The 24,074-nt window shown below is 48.8% G+C and overlaps 1 protein-coding gene across 1 annotated transcript; it reads right to left on the bottom strand.

Annotated features, from left to right (window-relative positions):
• Nucleotides 1-91: 91 nt before the first annotated feature.
• myo1d (myosin 1D) lies at nt 92-23,167 on the bottom strand. Its single transcript, XM_088284162.1, has 22 exons — nt 22,701-23,167; nt 17,344-17,552; nt 16,881-16,974; nt 16,645-16,810; nt 16,509-16,562; nt 16,317-16,412; nt 16,035-16,151; nt 15,767-15,970; nt 15,547-15,692; nt 15,359-15,473; nt 15,088-15,258; nt 14,028-14,098; nt 13,585-13,659; nt 13,209-13,341; nt 12,954-13,120; nt 12,143-12,350; nt 9,074-9,297; nt 8,405-8,543; nt 8,172-8,276; nt 7,956-8,069; nt 6,326-6,480; nt 92-2,112 (listed from the first exon to the last, which is right to left on the bottom strand). Exons 1-22 carry the CDS (start codon nt 22,793-22,795, stop codon nt 1,956-1,958), a joined length of 3,015 nt encoding a protein of 1,004 aa, XP_088140288.1. The 5' UTR covers nt 22,796-23,167; the 3' UTR covers nt 92-1,955.
• Between the last annotated feature and the right edge of the window lie 907 nt (nt 23,168-24,074).

Below are 24,074 nucleotides of genomic sequence, written 5' to 3'. Positions count from 1 at the left end.
AGGTGTGAGTGATTCATCGTTGACAACTTGCACTTCTCACGCACGCTCGTTGGTCAAGCGAGCGGAGAAAACAACCAGACTGCAAAAAAAGTACAGCATGTAATGTTTATTGCGATGCGAATATGACAAAATGGATGCAGAGAGCATATGAAACGAGGCACATGTGACACACAAAATAAATAAGGGTGAATTTGGCGCACGCAGTCGGCACGCATGCGACACGGCAGCCATTGCAAGTTTTACGCTCACTGCACCGATTGCGTTGGCGGCGGTACCTTGACTTACAAGCGCCCCGACTTGGGAGTTTTTGACGTCCTTTTGGAGGGACCGGAGTGACGTGAAAATGGAAAATGGCGCAATGAAGAGCAGCGGTCGCTGACGGACTTTGAACGGGGAACAAAATGACAACACTCACATGGAGCTGCTGCTGTTGCCAAGATGATGTCACTGACAAGGCCACGCCCCTTAAAGGGACACACGCAACACACACATATTTATCAGTAACGGACCTCTTGACGTCTGTACATTCTATTTTTAGAATTGCGCTGTACAAAAGAGAGTTTGTTTATTAAAAATATTTTTTTGGGGTGGGGACTTTGATCGTTTCAACCTGGAACGAATTCAGATCCTAAGTCAAGGTACCAGCGTACATCATGTATACGTCGCATACAGTTTTTTGTGTAGAGATGGCATATCACATTGTCTTGGTACCGTTCGTGTTTTGTTTTAGAACCTGACCACGGGTCACAGCTCCGATTTGGAGACTTTTAAGGAGGGGCGGAATGAAACAAGAATCAGACGAGGAGGCAAGGAGGAAGGACGCAGAATCAAAGACACGAAGGAAGGAGAATAGGAAGGGAGAAAGGAACTAATTAGGAAGGAAGAGATGAGGGAAGGAAAGAAGGAAGCAGGGGAGACAGGAAAGAGGAGAGAAGGTTTCCCACCCCCGCCTCCTCCTTTCCTCCTCTTTGGCGTGACTGTTTGCGAGTCGCTTCCAAAGTCGAGTGGAGAATAACGAGCTAACGAGGTCGGGGACTCGAACGCACGCGCTCTCCGACAAACCACGACGGCCTTTTGGCTCATTTAACACACACACTTTACTTTGTCACACAACATGATGTACAAGTGTGTGTGTGCGTGTGTTGCTCTTTTGGGTTTTAGTGCATTGGCATCTGTTAGCGTGCGCTAGCATGGCGGCTAATGCGGCTTGACATGAGGAAAAAAAAAAAAGACATTTGATTCTACTGAGAGGTCCTTCTGCAGAGCATGCTCGCTTGCGTGTATTCATTTCATTTTTGGGGGTTGCTTTGGCTTGTTGGCTTGCGCAGTGGCGTGCAAAGGTGGGGGGGGGCAATGGGGCGTCGGCCCCCCATGATCCACCTGAGGTGGGGGTGGCAATCCGCTGCACTCCCCGTTGACGTATAAATTTAATAAGAGCAAAGTGCGCCGAGCTAGGCAATAATAACGATCAATATATTCATGTTTGTTTTTTGGGGCTTTGGAACCAAGATTCCAACCCTGAACCTCTGAGCCGCGAGGCCCGCTAACCACCGGTGCACCGTGCTGCATACGTGTTAAATATGCATGCATGACACGTTTTAAATTAATTTACTTAAATTGCGGACGTGCTCAACACAGCCCAACTAAGAAACGCCTTTGGCATGGATGACCACTATAATTAACATTTTTTAAAATTCTTCATTAACATAAAAGTTACTCAACGTCTTCTTGGATTGACAACAAATACAAGTCAATATTGCACAAATCAAACAATTTAAAAAAAAAAAAAAGGGAAAGAACATCACTTTGGTGGATGATCCAGCAGTGCTAAAGTGTTAACGCTGTGATTGGACGATTCAGTAAACCCCGCCCATAACAGGCAAATTAGTCAATCACCTTCCTGGCCTGCTGTGGTCGTCTTCGTCGTCGTCGTCGTCGTCGCCGCTCAGCGCCCTTCAGTTGGCGGGGACGGCCAGCACGTAGCCGGCGCGGCTCTTGGTGAAGTCGGGCTGCGATTGGTTGATCTTGGGCTCCACCACCACCGTGCACTTCCTGCCTTTTATGCTGCAGTGGATCGGACTGTTGACGTTGACCTGCAGCTTCCTGCGCTCGCTGACACACACCAAGACATTCCATGAACACACACACACACACAAAAAAAAAAAAAAAGTTTTCAGCTCCACGTTATACACGCTGAGGCCCCCAACAGGTTGCTGGTGGAACAGCAGGCAGCCAACATCTGACAGAGATGGGTTCTACGTTACTGAAATATATTTCTACTCAAAAGGATTTAAAAGTGTGTGGACTTGAGTTTTAATGTCTGGGAGTAGTTCGCATTCAGCGAGCAAACAATACACAGATCAGGCTTTCCACGTCCACGCAAACTGGGGATAAGTCATCACCTGATGACAGCAACTTGTTACGCAATCACAACAAGTCACTCATCAAAACACACACACACACACACAATAAGTCATGAACGCAAACACGCCGCCCACTCGGAGCGCCTCCGCAGAGCCGCTGCATGTAGCTTCAGTTGGAGCGGAGAAGTCACTGCTGGTTGCCATGGCAACCAGCGTCAGCCCAACTCCTCCATCTGTTATGGCCGCCAGCCAAAGGTACTTTGTGTGTGTGTTGCTAAAATGCCAGAGGGATGCCGTGTTTGGCGTGAAGGGCAAACACAGTGAGGATTTCACACACACACACACACACACATTTCAAAATAGATAAACGAATGAGAACACATTGGGTTGATAAATTGAATTTTGGGTTAAAAAAGAAAAAAATCTTTTTCAGAACACAGGATGACGTTTGTTTCCGAGCAGGTCGCCTGAGGTGCGGCGTCTTCCCCCAAGGCAGACTTCCACTTCACCGGTCTCCCAAACTGGAAAAATCAATTCTCTCCTCCCCCCCTAAATGCATTTTAACCAGCGCATATCCTCCCGTACACTCTCGTTGTTGTGACTTTGCAGCAAGAGCTGACGTTTCACAAATTTCACGCAGGACAAGATTGGACGAAAAAAAAAAAAAAAAAAAAATCTTTCAACACAGCAATAGCGACCTGAAATGTTTTTCTAAACGACGGCGATGTAACAACGAGGCACACGGTCACCGAGTAGGAAGCAAGTGTCTCGTTCGTCTCTCTCGACTGCAATTACAACGAATCAAGGCCGATCAAAAGGTTCTAATCCCCGTGAAGGCTTAACGGCGCCGCTTGTGGATTATTCTGCATTAGCTTGATCTATGCGCCGCTAATTAGCATGCGCGTTCTCACACTTCACACCACTCTCGTCTGACAGAGGGCACGCGAAGGACGGAAATGCTAATTAGAAGAATCGCCGCGGCTGTGCTGACTGAGCACAAAACGGCCGATGGGCAAATTCAAAGTTGACAGGGTGACATTTTGGGGTTCGCCGAGGCCTTTTCACGTTTACGCAACGTCGTCATCATGTGTCCAAATTGCAGGGCCGAACAAGTCGGACAGCGTCTTTTGTCGGGCTCGACGCTCAGCAACATCGACTTTCTCTCCCTCTCGAGTACATTTAATCGATGGCGCTTCCTTTATGCCGACTTCCTAAGAAGCGCCTGCAGCTAAAAAGCTCTCCGAGAACAATTCGCCGGGAAAGGGCTCAACATTTCCTGTGCAACAATCCCCAACATGGCCGAGGATTATTCACGAGACAAAATGTTCGATTGCGCCGGCGGGAAGAACAAATATGCTGTGACTCAACACATCATTTTCCGTTTTCACACATTTTCAGAAATTCTTTTCAAAAGCATCAAAGTACAGATTCTGCTTGAGCAAAGGGCCATTTTGTTCTTGGTTTTTTCCCAACCGCGCGTGAGTACTTTATGCACCTCTGGCAGCTACACTTGCAGAGGGAAAACAGCAGCAGGTGATGTTTTTTGATGAGCGTCATTGTCTTTTTTTTTTTTTATTCATGCATGGCAGAGGCTCCATACGGTTGCCGGGACTAAACCAAAGTGGAGGGGGGGGGGGCAAAAGGAGCGACACGTGGCGTCCGAGGAGGTCGCGCTCACGCCATGTGGACATTGACGGTCCGTCTTCCCGCGGGACGGCAAGTGATCGGCGCTTGCCAATAACAGCTGCTGCCGGGAATCGGCCCAGGCTGCGCTTAAACGGGCCGCCTCAGCGCATGAGTGGGAGGTGAGGCAGAACCGGAAAGGCAGAAAAAGCGCCGGCATCTGTCTCTGGAGGGGGGGGCGGTCGCACTTCGCAGATGGCGGCGGCGGCGGCGTCCAACCAGCCTTTGTGCCAATGCGTGATCACCGTTCTGTTAGTCACCGATCAGGAAAAATTAGACTGCGTCACGTCCGCCGAAAAATTCAGACTAAAATAAGAATTGCATGTTGTGTGTATAAAACGTTAAGAACGACCAGTAGTAGCTTGATGCTAACGTATGATGGAAAACGCCATTGGCAGGCTAATAATTAGCATCAAAGTCATCAGAGGACAACGAAAGGAAGACGACACACATGAAAGGAACACGTGAGGCTCCTGAAGGAGGAACGGAGGCGTGAAGGCGCTCGCCGCGATGGCAAAGGTGTCGGACGGGATGGATGGCGCTGAGAAAATGAGGTCATCAGGCGAGTGTGGCACGGAAAGAGCGATGACAATGACGGAGCCACTGGAGAGGTGGCGGACGATGAAGCTAATCGTGCTTGTCCTGAGAGGCGCGGGGAGGGGGCGGGGATTCGCTGTTGCCGGGCGGAACGTGCATTCGTGGATTTAGCGGAGGTCACATTAAAGACGCCCGCTGATAACGTGACGAAGGTTCAGACAGCTTGCAGGTCGCAGCAACCGAATGATGTCACCGTGATGAAGCAAGAACAATCGAGCGGCGAATCCGTCAACGCGTCCAGAAACATTGGACTACAAAGTCCCGGCCCGCAAACATGCCGTCGGCCTGCGGAGGATATTAATGGATCGCTTACTGATCAGACAAACATGGAAGCAGCTGTCGCCATGGCAACTGCATCCGCAGCGCCCCAGAAAGGAAAGCAGAGATGAGGAGGAGAAGGAAAAACAAAAGAGGAACGCCGGGAATGTGGAGATGGGGCGGGGCAGTTGGTGGGTGAGGGGAGGAAAAAAAGAGGAAGGTGGATTAGGAAGAGAGAGCGGGATGGGAAAAGGCAACGAGACAATATTCAAGCGAGGAGGCCAGAGGACGCAAAGCGAGGGGAGGGGAAAAAAAGGAAATAGCGAGCGAGGGATGAAGAGAGAAGGGGAGGAAGGGAAACATTTTGTTTTTTAAAGGCGGGAGAGAGAAGGAGGGATGACGGAAAGAGGCGTGCATGGCTCGCATCAGTGAGGAAGAAAGATTTGATTCAGCACAAAGTGTTGTGTGACCTTGGCGGGAAGAGCAAGTCAACGCTCTCTCTCTCTGGGTGTGTATGTCTCTCGCCCATTTGGTGGTGCACTTTGACACGCTCCCTTTCAAAAGTGCTGACATACTCCCGCTTGGATCTTCACATTTGTGACGCTTCTGCGCCTAAAGAAGCAACATGGAGCGCGGCGGAAAAATCCGATTTGAGCAATTCCAAGCTCTTATTGATCGATTAGGTTTCAGACTTCAGTCCACGTTGGGTAAAAGAGACAACAGGGGTGGCTGCTTGTGCTCTAAAAATAGTCGCCAGCCGCAGCGCAACTTTAAATATTTCATCTCCTCCACAGAAATGAAAACGAGGGTGGGGGGGGGGGGGGGAGTCAAGTCAGGCTGAGGTGGGCTGGAGTGGGTGTGGGTGGCGGGCACAAAAGACGAGAGCGAGAGGCGCTTTGTTTCAAAAAGATGGAGGAAGCCAAAGCTTGTTTTTTAGACGACTGAGGTTGCAACTCTGCGTCTCGACTGCTTTTTACATAATGCGAAACATCTGCCGTCTAAAAATGGAGGAAAAAAAACAACTCTTTTTGCAATAAAAAAAAAAAACTTTTTGCAACAAAAAAATGTGCAGGACCATTCGTGTTTGAAGGACACGTGAAGGGTGATCCCGTGCATGCAAAAAAAAAATGACGCTGCCTCCCGGAGATCACAATATTAGATTTTAACAGCAGACAAAGAAAGGATGCCTTTGAGTATTGTTAACGGTCTACATGTGTTGCACCACCGTTTGTGTTCAAGTTAAATGCTGTTTAAATGGAAAAACCTGTTATAATTTTCTTTCTCTGTAAGATAACAATAAAGGGATTTCTATTTTATTCTATTCTATAAAATAAATGGCCAAAAAAATGATTTTAAGGCTATATCACCAAGCTAGCTGTAAGCAACAATGCTAACATGATGCTCGGAAGTGCTCGCCAACTTACCTCTTAAAGTGGCTGAGCAGGGCGCCGACCAGCTCACCGATGCGGCTCTCGTTGGCGGGCACCAGGCCCTGCAGGCACACCACCAGGTCCCGACTGTCCTTGGTGTGGAAAACCACCAGCTGGTCCTTGCCCGGCGACACGCTCATGCCCGTCACCTGCCACGCATCGGCACGCACGTCAATCAAAAATGAAACATTTGGGTCAACGTAGAATGTTGCGCTGCGGGTGAAGATGTCGTTACTGCACAGGCAAACGGAGTCGGCAAGGAGAAAATAATCCATCAAAGTCAAAGCGGGGAAAGATTTATCGAAGCGCCTCGCCTAGGGGAGCAGTCAAATGTTCTTTTAATCAAAGCAGCAGGACCAAAACAATTAGTTTGACTTTTATGCATCTTTAAAGACGCGAGCGGAGAAGGAAGATTAGCGGCCTCGACCTTCTGTTGTCTTAATGTGCTTCATCTCACTTCCAAAGCACAGCGGTACACTTGAGGTTTTTTTTTTTTTTTCGAGTCGCTATGTCGGGATAGGTCGCCGCTCGAGAGAAGTGGGGGGGGGGCACATTAATGTGGACAACATTTGAATATACAAAATGAAAACACTCACAAGGAGCTGCTGTCGGCCACATTACACAAGATTTTTTCTTGGCTCCCTCCCGCCTTAAGATCGATGCCTGTGTTGACACTGACCCCCCCCCCAATTGATGGCAGCACATTTGCTTTATTTTGAAGGCTTAATTGCCAGCCAGCCTGCCTGGCTGCTGCTAACGAGTTGCTTAATGACACTTTCACATTTGTTTTCCCGCCTTGATCCACGAAATCACTTTTGATCCGCCGAATGAAGCCGCCCCGGCCGCTCGTCTGTCCCGCCATCTGTTTAATTGTCTGTCGGCAGGCCGCCGCGTGTTGACGAGGGACGGCGCGCAATCACCCTTTTTGGTTCGGGAGGACAAAAAAAAAAAAAAACAGGAAATCAGTGAATGTGGGACATTCGACAATTTTGGGGGGCGAGGATGCAAACGACTCGTGACTTTTTGCCGTTCGCCTCGAAATTTATTGTTCTTTTGCTTCAGTGTCGTCTCATGAAAGGCAGAAAAAGAAATCAGATGAGATGAATGATTCTCGTCGGGAAACATAAGGAGGAAGAGGAGAGTCGCTCGCTGCCAGACATCAGCTGATACGCGGTGTCGCCATGACGACGCCGTCTCCTGCGAAGTTGGCATGACAACGGTGGGAAGGGAGCAGGCAAGACTGATCTGGAGATGGCGATGATCGGAAGTTGGAAAGTCGCTGATGTAGAGATGTTGCTCAAGAGATGATGTCACTACTCTGATATCTTAATGAAGTTTAAAAGTTACCGTGACAAAAAAAAAAAAAATAAATAATGACGTCATCGTCATTCAGTTCAGGTGAGCAGTCGTCAATTGTCGTATTGAAGGCTAGCTAAGAAAAACTCCCCCGGTCAGGCCCCTCCCCCCCATCCCCCGACGCCATCTGTCGCGACTCGGCGGTGTCTCGATGCAACCGCGGCGGCGTCGGCTGTCTCCTGGCTCCGTTTCCCTCCCGCCAGGTTTTTAAGCCTCGGTCGTGACACCCCTCAAATCTCAAATGTGAAAGCGAACGAAAAGGTCCTACGTTGTAGAGCGGGATGCTCTTCATGGCTTTGTACTGCTTGAGGGGGTCCATCTTGTACAGGTGGCGGTCGGTGATGAGCACAGCTCGGTCCTCCGCCTTGTGGAAGTGGTTGATCTGCAAACACAAACCCCGATTGGCATTTCGTCGCTTCTGGCGAAAGGAAATAACGGCGGCAAAAAGTGCGGCGGCGGCGGCGGCGGCGTGTTTGCCAGCCACCTTGCGAACGTTGCACGCGAACAGAACCCGCATGAACTTGTCTTTGCGCTGCAACTCGCTGGAGACCAACGTGAAGGACGCCGTGCTATCGGGGCTGTCTCGCTTCTGGAGTAAAAGACACAAGGAAAGGCGCCGGCGATTTTAGAATACGCAACTCTTTGTTCGCTTGGAACAGCAGCGACGTGAACGCCGTTTGTGCTCAATCGAGATGAGGTTTGAGTCCGCGAACGTACCAGGTAGTTTCCTTCCCAGGGCCGCTGCAGCCCCAGGTCAACCCTGTGGCCCTTGAGGGCCTCCAGGCAGGCCACCTTGGCCCTCACCTGCAGGGTCTCCTCCGCATTAAGGCCTTTGATCAGCGTCCAAGCCCACCACCTGCACACGGCAAAAAGACCGCAGGGGGGGGAGCAACATCTTATTAGAGCAGTGGAAGAGAAAAGAAAAAAATCGACCGAGTTTACGCTTCCATCGCGTCCAGCAGGGCAAAGTTCTCGCTACGAAAACCGCCGGCAGGATGAAAGGAAGCGATGGGTTTTTGGAGGATGCAAGGAATAAAAGAATAAAAAAAATAAAAAAAATCCTTCCCCAGTGTGAGCAGAAGGAAAGATGCTTCAAAGGGCCGCATCTGGATGAGAAACGAGACCTGAGGCCTTGTCAGTCTCCGGCGGCTCACGGGTCAACGACACGGCTGGCAGCTTTGGAAAAACATCGAGTGAGGCGCCGTGTTTGGAATCGCATTTTCTGTCTTTGGAATAGTTGGAATTGCAAGCCAACGAGCAAAGAGGATATCTTGGTCATCAATTTAGAAAAATGAGGGCTTTCAAAAAAATAAATAAATAAGCAGGCCATTATTGGGGCCCACGTGCCTTACTTTGCGCACCCGTGACCCGCCGTACGTTCGGTACCTGTTGTAGATGCTCCTGAGCGCCTCCTCGAACCTGCGCAGCACTTTGGGCGGCGTGGGCCACTTGACGTGTCGGCCGCGGTCCTTCATGGAGCGCACGTTGCGGAAGCGACGGTTCAGCTCGCAGATGTACGACTTGATCTTGTAGTGGCGGTAAGCCTGCAGGATGACCAGGGCCGCCCGCATGCGGCGGTATCGCATGCGGGCGATGGTGCCTCTCCATACCTGGAGACGCCACAAATATTTGAAATCATTTCATTTTTGTGTGTGAAAATAAAGGCGCGGGGTGAAATGAAAAAGACTGAAGGCGGCATCCGGAGTTCATGAATATTTCACGCGTGAGTAGGTGGTCGCTGACGGCAAGGAAGGAAGCGCATGAATAATAAAAATGCGCAGGAGGTGCTCGTCACCTGATGAGCTCGCCGCCATAATTGGAGAGGACCACGATAAGTCACGTCGCGGCGCAAGTTGCCGGCGGCTAATTTTGCTAATTCCCGTTCACGGTTAATTATCTCGGCGAGACGAGGTCCAGTGGCAATTCAGTTTTCTCACATGAATACCTCTGCCAAGGAGGCTTTGTCCTGCCTACATGCGAGCATTCACGTTTCAATTCATTTCAATGGAGGGGGGTGTCAAAGAACGCATCTTTCAGGACGCTACTGTCTTAAAACTGGACAGAACAAAGCCTTGGGGGAGGTCTGGGCTGTCGAGACCAGTGGAGACTGATGCTAGCTTGAGCCTAGCATGAGCGATGACGACGGCGTTTATCCAAGCAGATCTCTAATTAAAGCCAAGCGCTGTGGGAAGAGCGAGGAGGGGGCGGGGCGGGAGGTCAATTGGAGGGGAGGAGGAGTCAAATAAAAGAGCATCAAGTGACAATAAATCACATCACTGCTGACAAATAAATGTTCTCATTACGGTGGTGGTGGTGAGGGGGGGGGGGGGGGTGGTGTTCTCACGCTCCTGTGAGCGCCAACATGGCGGCGGCGAGGCAACAACACCCTGGGGACTGAGGTGGGGAATATAATCAGGATCTATAGAAGACCCCCAGACGGAGAAGCCCTCCAGACCTGCGCCAGTAAAAGTCGGAGATTTTACTGCGGCCCTTGTCAGGATTTACAAGAGCATCAAAGACCAACGGGGGGGAAAAAAAAAAAAAAAAAAAAAAAATTTTTTTCTTTTTTTTTTTACCAGTTGCCTCTGCACTGAAGCAAAACAGAAACAAAAACGTGAGATGATCTCTTTCCTTGCACTTGACATTTGCGCTTTGAGAGACATTTTGAAATGCGCCCCCCCCGCCCCAACCCCCGAAGTTGCAACCTGCAACCCCGCCCACCGACTCCACTGACACACTTCACAGCGGCGGGCCATCGTCCTCGGGGAATATCGAGCTGCGTTTTCCTAGCGACGAGCTGCGGGGGGTCCACGAGGAGGCGGATTTAAACGCGCGTGTGTGACACACTTCAGCGAGGCGGTCACGTTCGCAATCGATCAATCGGGAGCGCAAAACGCACTTTAGTGACACATTTAACGGTGATTACGTGACCGACAAAGACATTTGATGATGATCCATCAGTTAGTCAGCAGCGACGGTGAAGAGAAGAAAAATAACAACTATGAGTCGGCGTTTGAAAGATAATAAATTGAAAGTGAACAACGTCATTACGATTTCACTTAATTGGCTCCAAAATAATTATTTATTTACTACAATAATCTCTCTGGACCAGTGACGTAACGTGACAATTCAATGCTCTGCCACTAGGTGGCAGAAGATGCAGTGAACGTTAACAATTTCCACCAAAATTGTGAATTTCAGAGACAATTATTTCAGAGAACGTCTTCCCCAAAAACGTGCTTTTGGTTGAGTAAAGATGGGAAAACTGTTTACGATGAGATCGAAAGCGCGCGCAATCTTGACTCAACTCTGGCCGTCGTGTCAAATCTGACTTCCCAATCCACCGAATAAAGACGCCATTTGCGATGGAGAAGACAACGATAGCAACATAAGAAGAATCTTGGCCACACTGACAGCTGATGGCCGGAGAGCGGAGAACGGGGAGGAAAGACTTTGGAAAGCAATTAAGGCGGCGGGGGCAGAGAATTCCCGAGGGGAATCTTTGGTCTCGCTGCTTTTGACAGGCACACACTTACGAGGTCGCGGTCTGACAGCGCTGGAATTTATGAAATATTCATTTGGTCACGTGGGGAGGCTCATTTTTTCTTCCTGAAATTTATTTTAGGAAAATAGCAATTGGTGTCAAGGAAATGTGTGGAGACTCGTACCTCGTATGTCAAGGAGGAGAAATTTAGAATCTAAAAGTTTATCGAAATTTATTTTGAAGGCTAATGAGGCATTTGGAATTATATTAAAGTGGTTTGGGATTAGTAATGCCGGTTGATACATTTTCTTTTTTTTTTTGGCTTTAGTATCAATGGCTTGTATCGACATCCTCCAGTAGTACTCGATACCTAAACGACCGATTAATTAATTGTGATTTTTCGCTCCTTTATCAGAGCTCCTTGTGGGGTTGCCTCGCTCAGAAGTTTGTTTGGCTTGCAAAGACGCCACAATTCCTGCGAGTGTTTCCCTTCAAAGCCCGTTAGCCCCGGGAGATTCGCGAAAGGACTGCGCTGGAGGGGAGACGGAGGCGCATGTGACTCTGGGAAGGACGCGATCCAATGGATCAATACATCAAGGTCAACTTAATCAATTGGCTTCAGAAGCTCATTTGACTGGAAAAGCTTTGAACACGCAACATGAAGGAATCTGTGTGTGTGTGTGTGTGTGTGTGTGGGGACGGAATCATGATGGAAGGATCCAAGCGAGTTCAGCGACATGATTGGCATGCGGCTCACGTCGGACGCTGCCATGTCACCACATTGCTGACATGTGACAAGCTGACAAAATATTCGCCTGACACGTTCACAGAATGACTAAACACCAACGTGCCTCAGCACCGGCGACGGCTCGCCGCCGAAAAATAAAATAAAATCAGTCATCATTTGTGATTTGTTTGTGAGGTCTGAGCACGTTGATGAATTTACGTCTGCGACACCTCGGCGCGCTCACCTTCTGCAGGAAGACGACGATCCTCTGCAGCATGTGGACGCGCTGCTCCTCCAGGCTGAAAAGCGTGCGCGGCGTGCGCACAAACACCTTGGTCTTGCCGTAGGCCACGTCGTCGTCGAAGCGGCAGCCCTGCAGGAGCCGCTTGACGGCCTCCTTGTCCGAGGGAAGGTCGTGGTTGGGCCACGTGAACTCCGAGATCATCTTGTATCTGCCGGGGGGGGCGAGCCGCGAAACGTTAGCAATGGAAGACCACCGGAAGCAAAGACGAGGACGTGTCATGCTTTGTAAAGTCCCGCTGGCCCTTGAGGATGTTTTATACGTGAAAATTCACTTTAAAAAAAAGAAAAAAGCAACTTGTCAGGAAGTGAAATTGATTCTCATTTCATGCAATAAAAAATGTGCAAGTAAGCTACATTTAACGGATATTGTTTGTATACAGATTTTCTTAAGACACCTGCGAGGCGTCTTAAAAACAGATCAAAGTAATCTCATTGTCGGCGCCGGTGTGAAGGCGAGAGCCTCCCTTGAGCACTAAGACCGCTTCCTGGAACAAGACGTGTGATTCATAACGGCTCCGAGTCCACTTGACACCGCAGACAAACTCGGTGGCCCGCAAGACGGCGACACCGTCTTGAAAATATCCGACGCTCGGCGTGCTGAGTCAGAGCTGTGATGTAAGTGATGTGAGCGAATGCCGTGTGGCCGGTGGGCGATCGCAACAGATGGCAACAAGTCTGCTTATGTGTCACGGTTTCATTAAAGGAGTCATAGGACGCAGCTTGCATTGGTTCATTATTCCATTTTTTTTTACCTCTGCAGGAATCTCGGGTAGGTTTGTCGGTAGGCAAAGCCGGCGCGGCGCACTCGGACGTTCTCCAGCAGGCCCAGGTACTCCACCTGGTGGCGGCAACGCTCACGCTCGAAGAGCAGCGGCGACTTGACGTCGTTGGGCTTGATGCAGCGCACGTAGTAGGGCTCCTGCAGAGAAAAATTGAAGGTGTTCACAAAATAAAAAATAAAAATGCAGGAGCCGAACGCCAGTGACAGAGAGCGAACGAGTCGTCACCTTGCTGGCCAGGTTCTCCACCAAGGAGATCATGGAGTTTTTGAAGAGCGTGGCGGCGGTGAGCGGCCGCTTGGTGACCTCGGTGATGCTCAGCTTGCCCTCGGGCCACATGGCCTTCAGCACCGGGTTGGAACTGGACGCGAAAATGGACAAGGCTTGGGTCAGATGAGTATGCGCAAATGCAATGTGGATATTTCCTTTTTCATTTTAACCAATATGGCCTTAAATAAAAATTCTGAATATTTTCACACGAATTTTCAAGCCAAGAACCCGACTGTTCTCCACAAGAGTGACTTGTGGAGCAGACAAATTACAGGATGAAATAAAAAAAAAAAAATGTGTGTGTGTGTGTGTGTGTGTGTAACGCATCACACACCTGTTGTAGAGCAGCCTCTTGAAGTCCTGAAACAGAGTGTCTTTGTTCTTGTCGATGAAACCAACCACCGAGTAGCTGCGAGATGGACAGCCAGGTAAGAAGCAACCCCCCCAAAAAAAAAAAACATTTCTACAAGTTAATCCTATTAAGTGAGTCCAGCTGAGCGAGAGCAGGCGTGCTCTGGCAGCGCTAAGTAGCTCAGGGATCAATCAAGCTTGCCCCCCCCCCCCAAGAGGCGGTCGGCTCTTAACCGGCACAAACGGGCTGAAGGCGAGCGCGTCAAGAGGGCTTAGAATGTGTCATTTATTCATTTGAAAGGTGTCCAATGGCTTTAAGGGTTGTCATCGAGCAACGATGATGTCATTTATTTATTTATTTTCATGTGTGTGCAAAGCAGAAAGCAGAAAATTGCGTGAGGTCATCGCGCTCAGCGGCACGCTTACACCACATCTCCAGCGTAGTGTCGGATGCGAAAGTCTCGGTCAAACTCCAAACTCTTGTCGGTCGGTGAGAGCTGCATAAAGACAACAGATAACGGCGCTTTGTTTAAAAAAAAAAAAAAAAAAAAAAAAAGAACGATGGCGCCATTACAGCAAAATCGATAAAATTCAATTTTCAGAGGTGGGAGATAACTAAATCTAAATCTAAATTGAGTAGCAGTTCAATGGATTCCAACACCGATGATGTCATTCGTTTGACTTTTTCCAAAGCCAGCAGTGTTCACCCGAGTGCTAAAGTTGCGCTGAACTATGCAGGAGAGCAAATCGTGCCACGTCGCCGCAAAACGCCGACACTGATTCGCAGCTTCAGCGGAGCGGAAAGCGGCCACGGCCGACTCGGAAGATGCCCGCGAGGAGAGCCAAAGTCTTTCAAACGGTGGCACGAGAGATGGCGAGCGAGAGAGCTGCACGGTGGAGTGATGGGAAGAGACAGCGTGGGGAGAGGAAAAAAAAAAAAAAAGAATGTGGAAGTGGAGGTGTCACGGCTGGATGGAGGCCAGTTGGCGAGAAAAACGCAGATGGGATGCATGAATGAAAGTCGACATTTACGTCATGAAATGACTCCAGGAAACGGAGTTAATTCAACGACATGCACACCGAGCTTGCGTTTATCGAGCATTTCAAGCATTAATTCATCTGATTCACGGTTAAAATAAATAAATAAATAACCTGCACAAACTGAACTGATGGTGCCCGCATGAGAATGAATAAATTTGCAGATGTTCACCAAGCGTTTCTCATCCGCATTGCCGCGCAGCCTCCCGCTGACGTCATCCATTTCTCTCGCTATGCTCTTCCTGACCACTGCCGCCCTCTAGTGGCCATGCGGAAGAAGGTCTAGAGCAGTGTTGTTTTTGTTTTTTTAAAACTGTCCACCGCCTACACGTACAAGAATTACTCAAATAAAATGTGGCCAATTACATTTAGCAACTGAGCATTTTCTTTTAACTTATAAAAGCAAAAGTTGCGCCTCATCAGTGATTTCGAGGAACTTGTGGCTCACCTTGCGGCTGGTGTAGTGGGCGTGCTTGGCCAGCTTGCCATTGAGTCCCTGCAGGAAGAGCTCGTCGGTGACTTTGCCCACGTTCATGCAGGCTTCGTCCAGCACGGAGATGATGCCCTTATGCTGCTGCTCCACCAGGTCCACGATGATCTGATTGTTGAAGTAGTCGATCTGACGCACGGCGTGACGACAAACATGTTAGCAAAAAAAAAAAAAAAAAAAAAAAAAAAGTTTGGTCTTCATATCACAAGAATGAGCGCTCGGAGCGTACGTGTTTCCACGGGATGCCTTCGCGCTGGTACTCCTCCTGCTCCTGCTTCAGCACCAACTGGATGAAAAGCTGCTGCAGTTTCTCGTTGCAGTAGTTGATGCAGAACTGCTCAAAGCTGACACACGCAAAACAAAGAAACACATTTGGTGGAACCGCGCGTGGGCTTTTGGCGTCCGGGCGTCTCCAACCTGTTGTTCTGGAAGATCTCAAAGCCGTAAATGTCCAGAACGCCGATGACCGTGTTCTTCCCGTGGACCCTGGCGTCGTAGTTTTTCACCTCAATGATGTCGTTGATGCGCCCCACGATCCAACAGAAGAGACGCTCGTACATGGCCTGATGGTGATGACGACAATAGAAAAAAAATAAATCAATAAATAATTGGGTCAGCCGTCGTGAGCGTGCGTCACCTTAGCGAGGGCGTCGCGCCCGTAGCCGGCCTCCTGCGCCGTGTGCTCCTTCTCGATGACGTCGCGGCCCGTGGCCACCGTGCGGAACAGCAACGCCTTCTCCACGTTTTCCTCCTTGGTGGACAGCAGCTCGGCCATCACCGACACCAACTTGGTGGTCTCGATCAACGTCACGTCGCCGTCCACGCCGAACGTCAGGTTGCCCTGAGAGAGCGAGAGTTGCATTCGGCAAAGCTCGGCGATCGAAAGCGGCCGCGGGAGTTTTTACCAGGTGCAAAATCGTGGCGAGGATCTTGTAAACCGTGAGGACCTCGTCGCCCGTGAAGCCGATCACTTTCATGGCGTCGGCAACGGCTTTGAAATCGGCGCCGTCGTTGATGCACGACTGCCATAAGAAGGAGCGTCATGAATGATTGCCAAGCGCAAATATTTTACAAATCAGACAGCACAGCACCAAACAAAATGTCACCCAAAAATCTGTTGCCATGGCAACTCGGGGATGAGCATTTATTTTTTTGGAGTCAATCAAAGTTGGAATGTCGCAGCTTACCTTGAGCTGGCCCCCCACTTTGATGTAGTTGTAGTTTTTGGGGTCCCTTTGGACGTGCAGCGAACGCAGCAGAGCATCGGGCGCTCCTCTCAGCAGCTTGCCCGACCGAAAACGCACAAATTGTCAACTTGCGTCATGGCAGAGGCGACGGACGCTATGGCTCAACTTTTTTGGGTGAGCGGACATTTTTACCTGATAGAACGAGTGAAAGCTCCTCTCGCCTTCTTGCTGGAAAATCACTCTTGACTGGGAAGAAAAATGACCACATTGATGGTCGCCATGACAACAGTTAAACAAGCTGATCCGAAGCGGGAAGAGATGAGCGGACCTTCTCAAGCAGGTAGTTGTTGATGTGGCCGCCGATGGGGTCGCCCTTGAAGTCGAAGTTGATGTCCATGTACTTGCCGAATCGGCTGGAGTTGTCGTTGCGGTTGGTCTTGGCGTTCCCGAAGGCCTCCAGCACGCAATTGGACTTGAGCAGCATGTTCTTCACCCTGCGTGGGACACGACGGCCGCTTAGCCCGCTTGTCGCTCGCTCGCTCGATGTGTAAAAGCCTCGCTCACCGCTCGACCTCGGCCCGCTGGTTGGGGTTGGTGATGGCGGCGATGTACTGCATGATGTACTTGCTGGCTTCCGTCTTTCCCGCCCCGCTTTCCCCTGCAACAAAAGCAATGCGGCTACTTGTGAAAAAAAAAAAGAAAAAAAGCCCAGAGTGTCTGAAAATACGGTATCTATTTATATTAGGAGTCATTTCTGTTTATCAGGCTGCCAAATGGAACGAGCTGACCTCAAGAAGTGAGTTGTAGTTCCCTCTCTGGCCACTGGGTGGCGCTTATTCACCATTGTGGTCAAATGAACTATTTTTGATGGCGTAAAAACGTGCATGTTAGATTATTTGAAGTCCAAGGTGTACCCCGCCGGCCTCTCCGCCAAAGTCTTCTACGATAGGCTGCAGCTCACCCACGACTAATGAGGATTAAAAAAAAAAAAAATGTCCGGATGAATGAATGAAATCCGTTTTGTTACCTGAGATGACAATACATGTGTCTTTGTTGCGCCTCTTCATGGCTTTGTAGGCCGCGTCAGCGATGGCGAAGAGGTGCGGCGGCCTCTCGTAGAGCTCGCGGCCTTTGTACTGCTCCACCACGTCCCGGCCGTAGATGTTCATGGCGCGGTAAGGGTTGACCGACACCACCACTTCGCCAATGTAGCTGTAGATTCGCCCCTTCTCGAACCTGAACACCGAAAACAACGTTTAGGAACACACTTAAGGGCCATAGCAGCACGTTTTAAAGGCCTCATTTATTAAATATGACTAAAAATAGAGTCGGGGAATTTTGAAAGAATTAAGAAGAAAATGTGTCAATGTGAGGGACTTTGTGGCGGAGGTTCGTGTGTCGTTTGAGGAGGGCGGAGGTCATCGTGACACCAGGAGAACGATAAGTACACAAGACAGACTTGAGCGGACAGCATAAACGTTAATATGTAACCAAGAGAAACTCAAACTCTTTTCATGTTAGTCCAACAGGAAAATGGCGACCAGGAAGTTGGACTCCCTGCATCAAGGCTTCATTGTGCTCGCCACCGCCGCCGCCGCCGCCGCCAGGAGGCTGCCATGCGCCCGCTCCATTGTTCGGCCGTCAAACGGAGGTCTTTGTCTGGAAAAAGGACGCTCGGCGTGCCCCAATGTGGGAAGACCAACATACATGAGACCGACTTGGTGTGTTTGGTTTAAACGTTTGATCGTATTTATGGACTGGAGGAGCTAAAGGCCAAATTCAGTCATTTGAATAATTTCGTAAAAAAAAAAAATAATAATAATAATAAAAAAGAAATAAAAAAATGTATTAAAAAAAAAAATAATAAAAAAAGGTGTGTTGGGAGCCAAGTTATCAGAAGTTGGAAAATATCCAGAATCTGAATTTTTGGTGTGCAAGGAAAAAAGGCCGTCAAACATGGATGAATGGAGACAGCAAAAAAAAAAAAATCTCATAAAATCTTTAAAAAGAGTAGAAGAGAACTTGAGTCTCCTCCTCCTTTTTGTGAAGGAGGCGATGAAGGAGGAGGAGGAGGAGGAGGGAGAGTGGTGAGAAAATGTCATAAATGACTGGAGCTCCGCCCAAAAGTCGACCATAAAAAAGATCCGCCCTGGCCAAGCTGCAGCGTGCGGTTATGTGCGCGCTTTTGTCTTCCTATCTTTGTGCAGCGCAACCTTTTCGGCCTCCCCGAGCAAGAAAAAAAAACAAAAAAACGAGGACCTCCATTCGGCCGATGAAGATGGCGATGCGTGATGAGCTCCGACGGAATGTGACGTTCTGGCCATAGCTCACGAAATATGAAAATAAAACAACAGAATTGTACAACGCTCAATTAAGACCGGCTCATAGTGACCGGGTTATTATTATTATTTTTTTTTTTAATTGTCGATGGATGTTGGCGTGCGTTCAACCCACACGTGCGTCTCCGGTTTCAACTTCAGGGTCATGTCAAGCATCATAAAGAGCGAGGAGATAATCTGCGTGTGTTCCACTTCATCACAGTCGCTCTTGTTTGGAGTCCCAAGGGCTTAAGCTCATCTCTGCCCGCTCGCCGCGGACGCTGCCGTTACGGCACGTGATGCCTGTCCTCAAAAAAAAAAAAAACATCTCCGGCGGCGCCCAAACCAGCTGGTGGAAACAAAAGCTGCGTGTAAACGGCTCCAATGAGCGACCCACCCAGAACACAATAAGCAGGTTCTGTAAGACAACAACCTTCAAGGAAAGGGGGGGGGGCGGCGAGAGGCCTGATGCAAAAGCTGATGTTTCCATTGGTGCAAAAAAAAAAAAAAATGGAAGCTTCCAGAAAGAAGCAGTGACTCATGAGCAATTTGGGGGGAAAGAAAAGACCAGCGATGACAATCAAGAGCCAGAAAAGATCAGCCGACTAAATTGAATAATGATTACACGCTCCCTGAAGAAGAAGAGCGTGCGCGGCGCGGCACGTCTGTGTGTGTGCCAAGTCAGCAGCGAGTGCCCCCCCCCCCACACACACACGCACGACGAGACAACTACAAGATGACATCATCGTCAAGAGCAACAAGACGGCCTCAGTGAAGAAGTGTCGCGTCAGCGGACTGAGGCGCTCAATTTACGAGCACTTTCTCGTATGCGTCGATACGTAGCCACATGACACAACAAGCCACTTTTTTTTTTCCGTCCTCCATTCAAAAAAAATTAATGCTAACTTTTTCTCCATTCTTGCATTTGCTTAACAGACATGCAACAAGTCTCTTGCCCTGGCTCATCAGCATGACATCTGGATTTTGGCCTGTTTTACTGCCGCACCCCCCCCCCATTAATGATTAAACTCTCATTGTGCATCTCGAGGGCAGTTTTATCAAGTTGAAGACACAAAAAAAAAATCCAGTGAAGCTTCGAGTGTAAATGTTTTTTGTATACAAATGAGAGAGAGCTGCTCGACTTATTTGGGGAGGAGGCTCGCGTTTGGGGCTGCAAAATAACACAACACCAGCACAGCCGAGTGTTTACATAAGGACGGTAATGTGGTTCCGATTACACAGGCCCGTATGGAAATTCTTGCGGCGAGACTGGACGAACGCAAGCGAGCGGGCCCGCCGGGCAAGAATCCGTCTGTTGTCGAGGAGAGGCAGGAAATCGCCAGGCGGGCCCAGACTGAGTTCTGAACCGACTTCCTTTGCGAGGGAGATTATTGCCAAATCGGGACTTTATCAGGCAGGTTGTCGGTGGGGGCGTTCAAGCGATCAGGCCACGGTGGATTTTATTGCCGAGGAGGCGAAAAGGAGAAAGCAAACGGCTGCTAAAGCTGATAAGATTGGTACAAAAGGACAAACGGGCTCACGTTGATTGGCCGGCGTAGGATGAGAGGAAAGACAAAGGTCGTGCTGGACTTTTATCCAGCTCATTACAGGCGCCTGAAAATGACATCAGGCGCTTGTGGGCCGGTTTTTGGTCAAGGTGAAGGCGTGGATTATGAATGCTTAATTCATATTCCGCAAACGCATTTTTAATCAGATTAACTCCCTTTTTTTTTTTTTTCGATCCGGGTTTTCGATGGAAATTGGAAATCAAAAAAAAATTTTTAAATCGGATTTTAAAGCCATATTAAGCCCTATATTTGAGAGAGCTAAAATAAAGTTTGAAATGAGAGCACATCATGCCAAAAGACAACTTTTGATTTTGGTCCAAGGTGCAAAAGCCCGCCCATGTCACATGACTCCTGTGATGACTTTCTGCGGGTCGAGGATGAAAGAGGAAGGTGGTTCCTAAAAACAGCGAGAGGAAACTCTTGAAACATGAGGCGCAACGCGAGGAAACGCCGGCTTTCGCTTTCCTTCCTGTCCTCTCCTCAACTCGCCACAGTTCAGAGGTCAAATCACTCCCGGCTCTCAGAAGGCCGTGGGCACACAAGTCTCAGGAGTGATTCCAAAAATGTCATTCGACTGGAAGAGCAAGTGGGAGTATGTTGTGGGGAGCTCGCGGGCTGCTGGTTGGTGGAGTTGACTTGTGCCAGATGCCGCTGGCCCCGCCCCCTTCCCGGGACTTCCTGCGAGACTAAAACAAACAGCCGATCCTGTAATTATTTGCTTTGCAGGCCGCTGCCTTATAAAGACATTCAGACCGGCGTCCAATCAGGAAAGAGAACTCTTATCCCGCCGGCCATCTGTCCCAAAGGAACGGGCACTGCTGCACCCTCACTTTTCCAAAGCAACATGGCGGGCGTGGAGTGACGGGAACGCTCGGCACAAAAAGCTATTTCAGAAGTTGGTGTTCACTCCGTTGAGGCTTGGGTGTGAACCAAAGATCGTCTCCGGGCCCACTTCCCGTCTAGATTGTCACCAGACCTGAACCGCAGAGCTGTTGTCTCCACCAATGTGGCATAAAACTAAACAGCCGTGCCCTCTGGGTCCCTCAAACACATGCTGGGGGAGAAAAAAAAAATAAAAAGGGAAGCGCTCCCGCTTGGCGACGCCCTCAACAAATAACAATCCGCACACGCCATCTCCGGACCGAGCTGAGGGGAAAACAAGCAGACAGAAACTGGCAAGAGGCGGGAAAATGAGGCCCAGCGTTGGCCTGCGAGTCGTCTGGCTACTGTGCACGCTTGTCTGGGAAAACACTGTCAAGATCTGCTTAATCTATCAACTCGCCGTGTAAATCCTCAGAATGTTTCCCACAAGACGTCCATTCGCCGTCAAGGGGATCGGATGTGAATCTTTTGGACGACACCTAAAATAAGATTTGATTCATATCTCGTTGCACTAACCCACAATTTGATTTTTTTTTTTTTTTAAGGTTCCACAATTGGACTTGTTTCTGTATTTTGAGCTAGCATTAACGATAGCCGCAATTTTGCTCACTCCAGTCAGATGATCAGCACCCCAAAAAAAGATGTCAGATGACACGCAGGTGCAGGACGCTTGCAAAAAAGAAAAATCTTCATTCTAGGTCTGCATTATTTGAAATAATGAGAAAGTGTACAGGACCAACGCCCAAACTTTCTTCAATTTGCAAGCAATCACAAACTCAATCGCACTGAGCGGTGTCAAACATACGTTGCAAAAGCAGTGAGTTACTGACACTGGAAATGTTTGCACTGACGTATGCGCTTGCGGGCCGCAAATAGTTTTGCAACGTTCGCTTTGCCTCGCCTGTACGACTCAATGTGGGAAAAGAACATTGGGAGAGCTGGAGGAGGTGCAGTGCAGTATTTATCAAAGTTAATTGATCAACATTTAAGAAGATACTGTATTAAGGCGTATTAAGTCAAGGCGAGGCTTTATTCAGACCGCTTTACGCTTAATAAGATGTTTGTGATGTGTTGATTGACATTAGAATAGAATAATGCAATAATACAGGGAAATATAATTCATTTTTCTATTCGCAAAAGTTCAGTTAACATGAATAATAATTTAGTTCAAATGTTTTAATTTTTAATTAATTTCTTTTATTTGTTATACATTTATTTGTAGGCCAGTCCTGAATTCCAACATCACAAAATTACAGTAAACTGTTAGTAGTGTTTTGAATGAACTTAATGGAAACATTTCATCAACATGGGGGGATAAAATTGATATTTTTGGCCTTTTTTTCAAGCGGGTGGATGAATAAAGTCTGAAATTTTTAAGCATGGGCTCCAAAAACAATAACAAACTGTTTGCATGCAACCAAGCGACATCAAAGCAACCTGGTCAAGCTGTCAATCAAAATATGCCTTTGTGACGTCCACCTTAAAGGGTCGCTCCTATATGACGTCACACGAGCAACGGGACTCCCCCGCACCAAATGCAAGTTTTGGCGGGTTTACTTCGGCCTGGAGCACCTGTTGCAGTCAAGTCAAACAAAATAAAAAAAAAAGCGGCTCACCTGAGCTTGAGGTTGGCCATAAAGTCCTCCATGGAAACGTTGTCCAGAAGCACAAAGTCGGCCATGCCGAACTCAAGGCTCTCGTGTTCGGCCATCGTCTCGCCTTCCGGTTTGCTTCTCGAAGCTCCGACGTCCGTCCCCAGGTGAGCCGTCTTTTTTTCTTCTTCTACTCCTCCTTCTCCTCCTCCACCTCCTCCCCCTCCTCCTCCTTCTCACGGCTCGACGCCAACTTTCCTCTCGCTCATTTCCGAGCGAGCAAACTGTGACTGAAGTTTTTTTTCTCTCTCTCTCTCCTCCTCTCCGTCGCGTTAGGTGTCCACAGACTCACTCATGTCAAGTTACAATCGCATCCTTGTCCCGTCACTGGCACACAAACTCCGGCCGGACGAGCTGTCCCTCCTCCCGTACGTCCGGAGACTCTCGCAGCCAATAGGAAGGCAGCTTGCTCACCTCAAGCCACGCCTCCACATGAAAGCGGCCGTTTTTTTGTATCTTTTTTTTTCTTTTTAAGCGACGTTTTCTTTTATAAACCACCGTTCCCAGTCCACGCTTCATTCTTTGGCGATGACTGAGAAGTGGACCACGCCGATGTGGGAGGAGGAATTGGGGGGGGGGGGGCTGTAACCACGTTTGCCCGTGACCATAAAAGGAAAAAAGTGGGATTTTCCCATCTGACTCCCTCTGGATGGCCAAAAAGTACCCAAAAAAAATAAAACAAAACAAAACAAAACTCAAAAACTACTGGATCAGCAACAAACTTGTTGCGCGTGTCAACGCCGGTGTAATGACGCCATCTGGTGGACATCAGAGGAAAATCCTCCGACGATACAAAAACCAAGTCTGTCCTCTAGTGGTTCTCAAACTTTTTACAGCAAGTACCAGCTTAAAAAAATACTCGAGTGCCAGAAAAAACACGGTATCGCTGTAGGCTAGTTGCTCATAGAAAATGGAGTTTTTATTCCTAAAACATAGTATACCTGACAGTGATGTGGATGAACGTATGGGACGTAAACTTTAGAATCTGCCCCAAAGAAAAAACACCCCTCAACATAGCAGGAGCTCCTCACTGGCATCTGCCAGAATTTGAGTTGCATAATAGCTCAGCTTTTTTTTATGCTCCATCTGCCTTCCAGCTCTGGAGGAATTCTGCTTGGTCCCTCGCAGAAAAGATGACGACGACCATCTGCGGTCATGCTGGAGATGACATTTCTGCGGCTTCACACTTACTCACCCGGGGTGTGTGTGTGTGTGTGTGTGTGTGTGTGTGGGTGTGTCAGTCATCACCAGTTATTGCCGTCTTGACGAGCCACGTTCACACTCGTTGGTGTTCGTCCTGCAGAAGAGCAACGGATCATCCGTGAGCTGGATGGCCGC

The sequence above is a fragment of the Idiotropiscis lumnitzeri genome, chromosome 20 (genome assembly GCF_059441095.1).
Source record: "Idiotropiscis lumnitzeri isolate Australia: NSW breed Sydney's pygmy pipehorse chromosome 20, RoL_Ilum_1.0, whole genome shotgun sequence".
Taxonomy (NCBI): Eukaryota; Metazoa; Chordata; class Actinopteri; order Syngnathiformes; family Syngnathidae; genus Idiotropiscis; species Idiotropiscis lumnitzeri.
Note: the sequence above shows the minus strand (reverse complement) of the source record. Positions and strands in the feature narration are given on the sequence as shown.

Excerpts from the sequence above, each read along its gene's own strand:
- myo1d (XM_088284162.1), bottom strand. The coding sequence starts at position 22,795 with ATGGCCGAACACGAGAGCCTTGAGTTCGGCATGGCCGACTTTGTGCTT. Across the intron at positions 13,660-14,027 it reads CACTACGCTGGAGATGTGGT|CTACTCGGTGGTTGGTTTCA; the intron begins GTAAGCGTGCCG and ends TCCATCTCGCAG. Across the intron at positions 12,351-12,953 it reads TACCCGAGATTCCTGCAGAG|ATACAAGATGATCTCGGAGT; the intron begins GTAAAAAAAAAT and ends CCCCCCCGGCAG.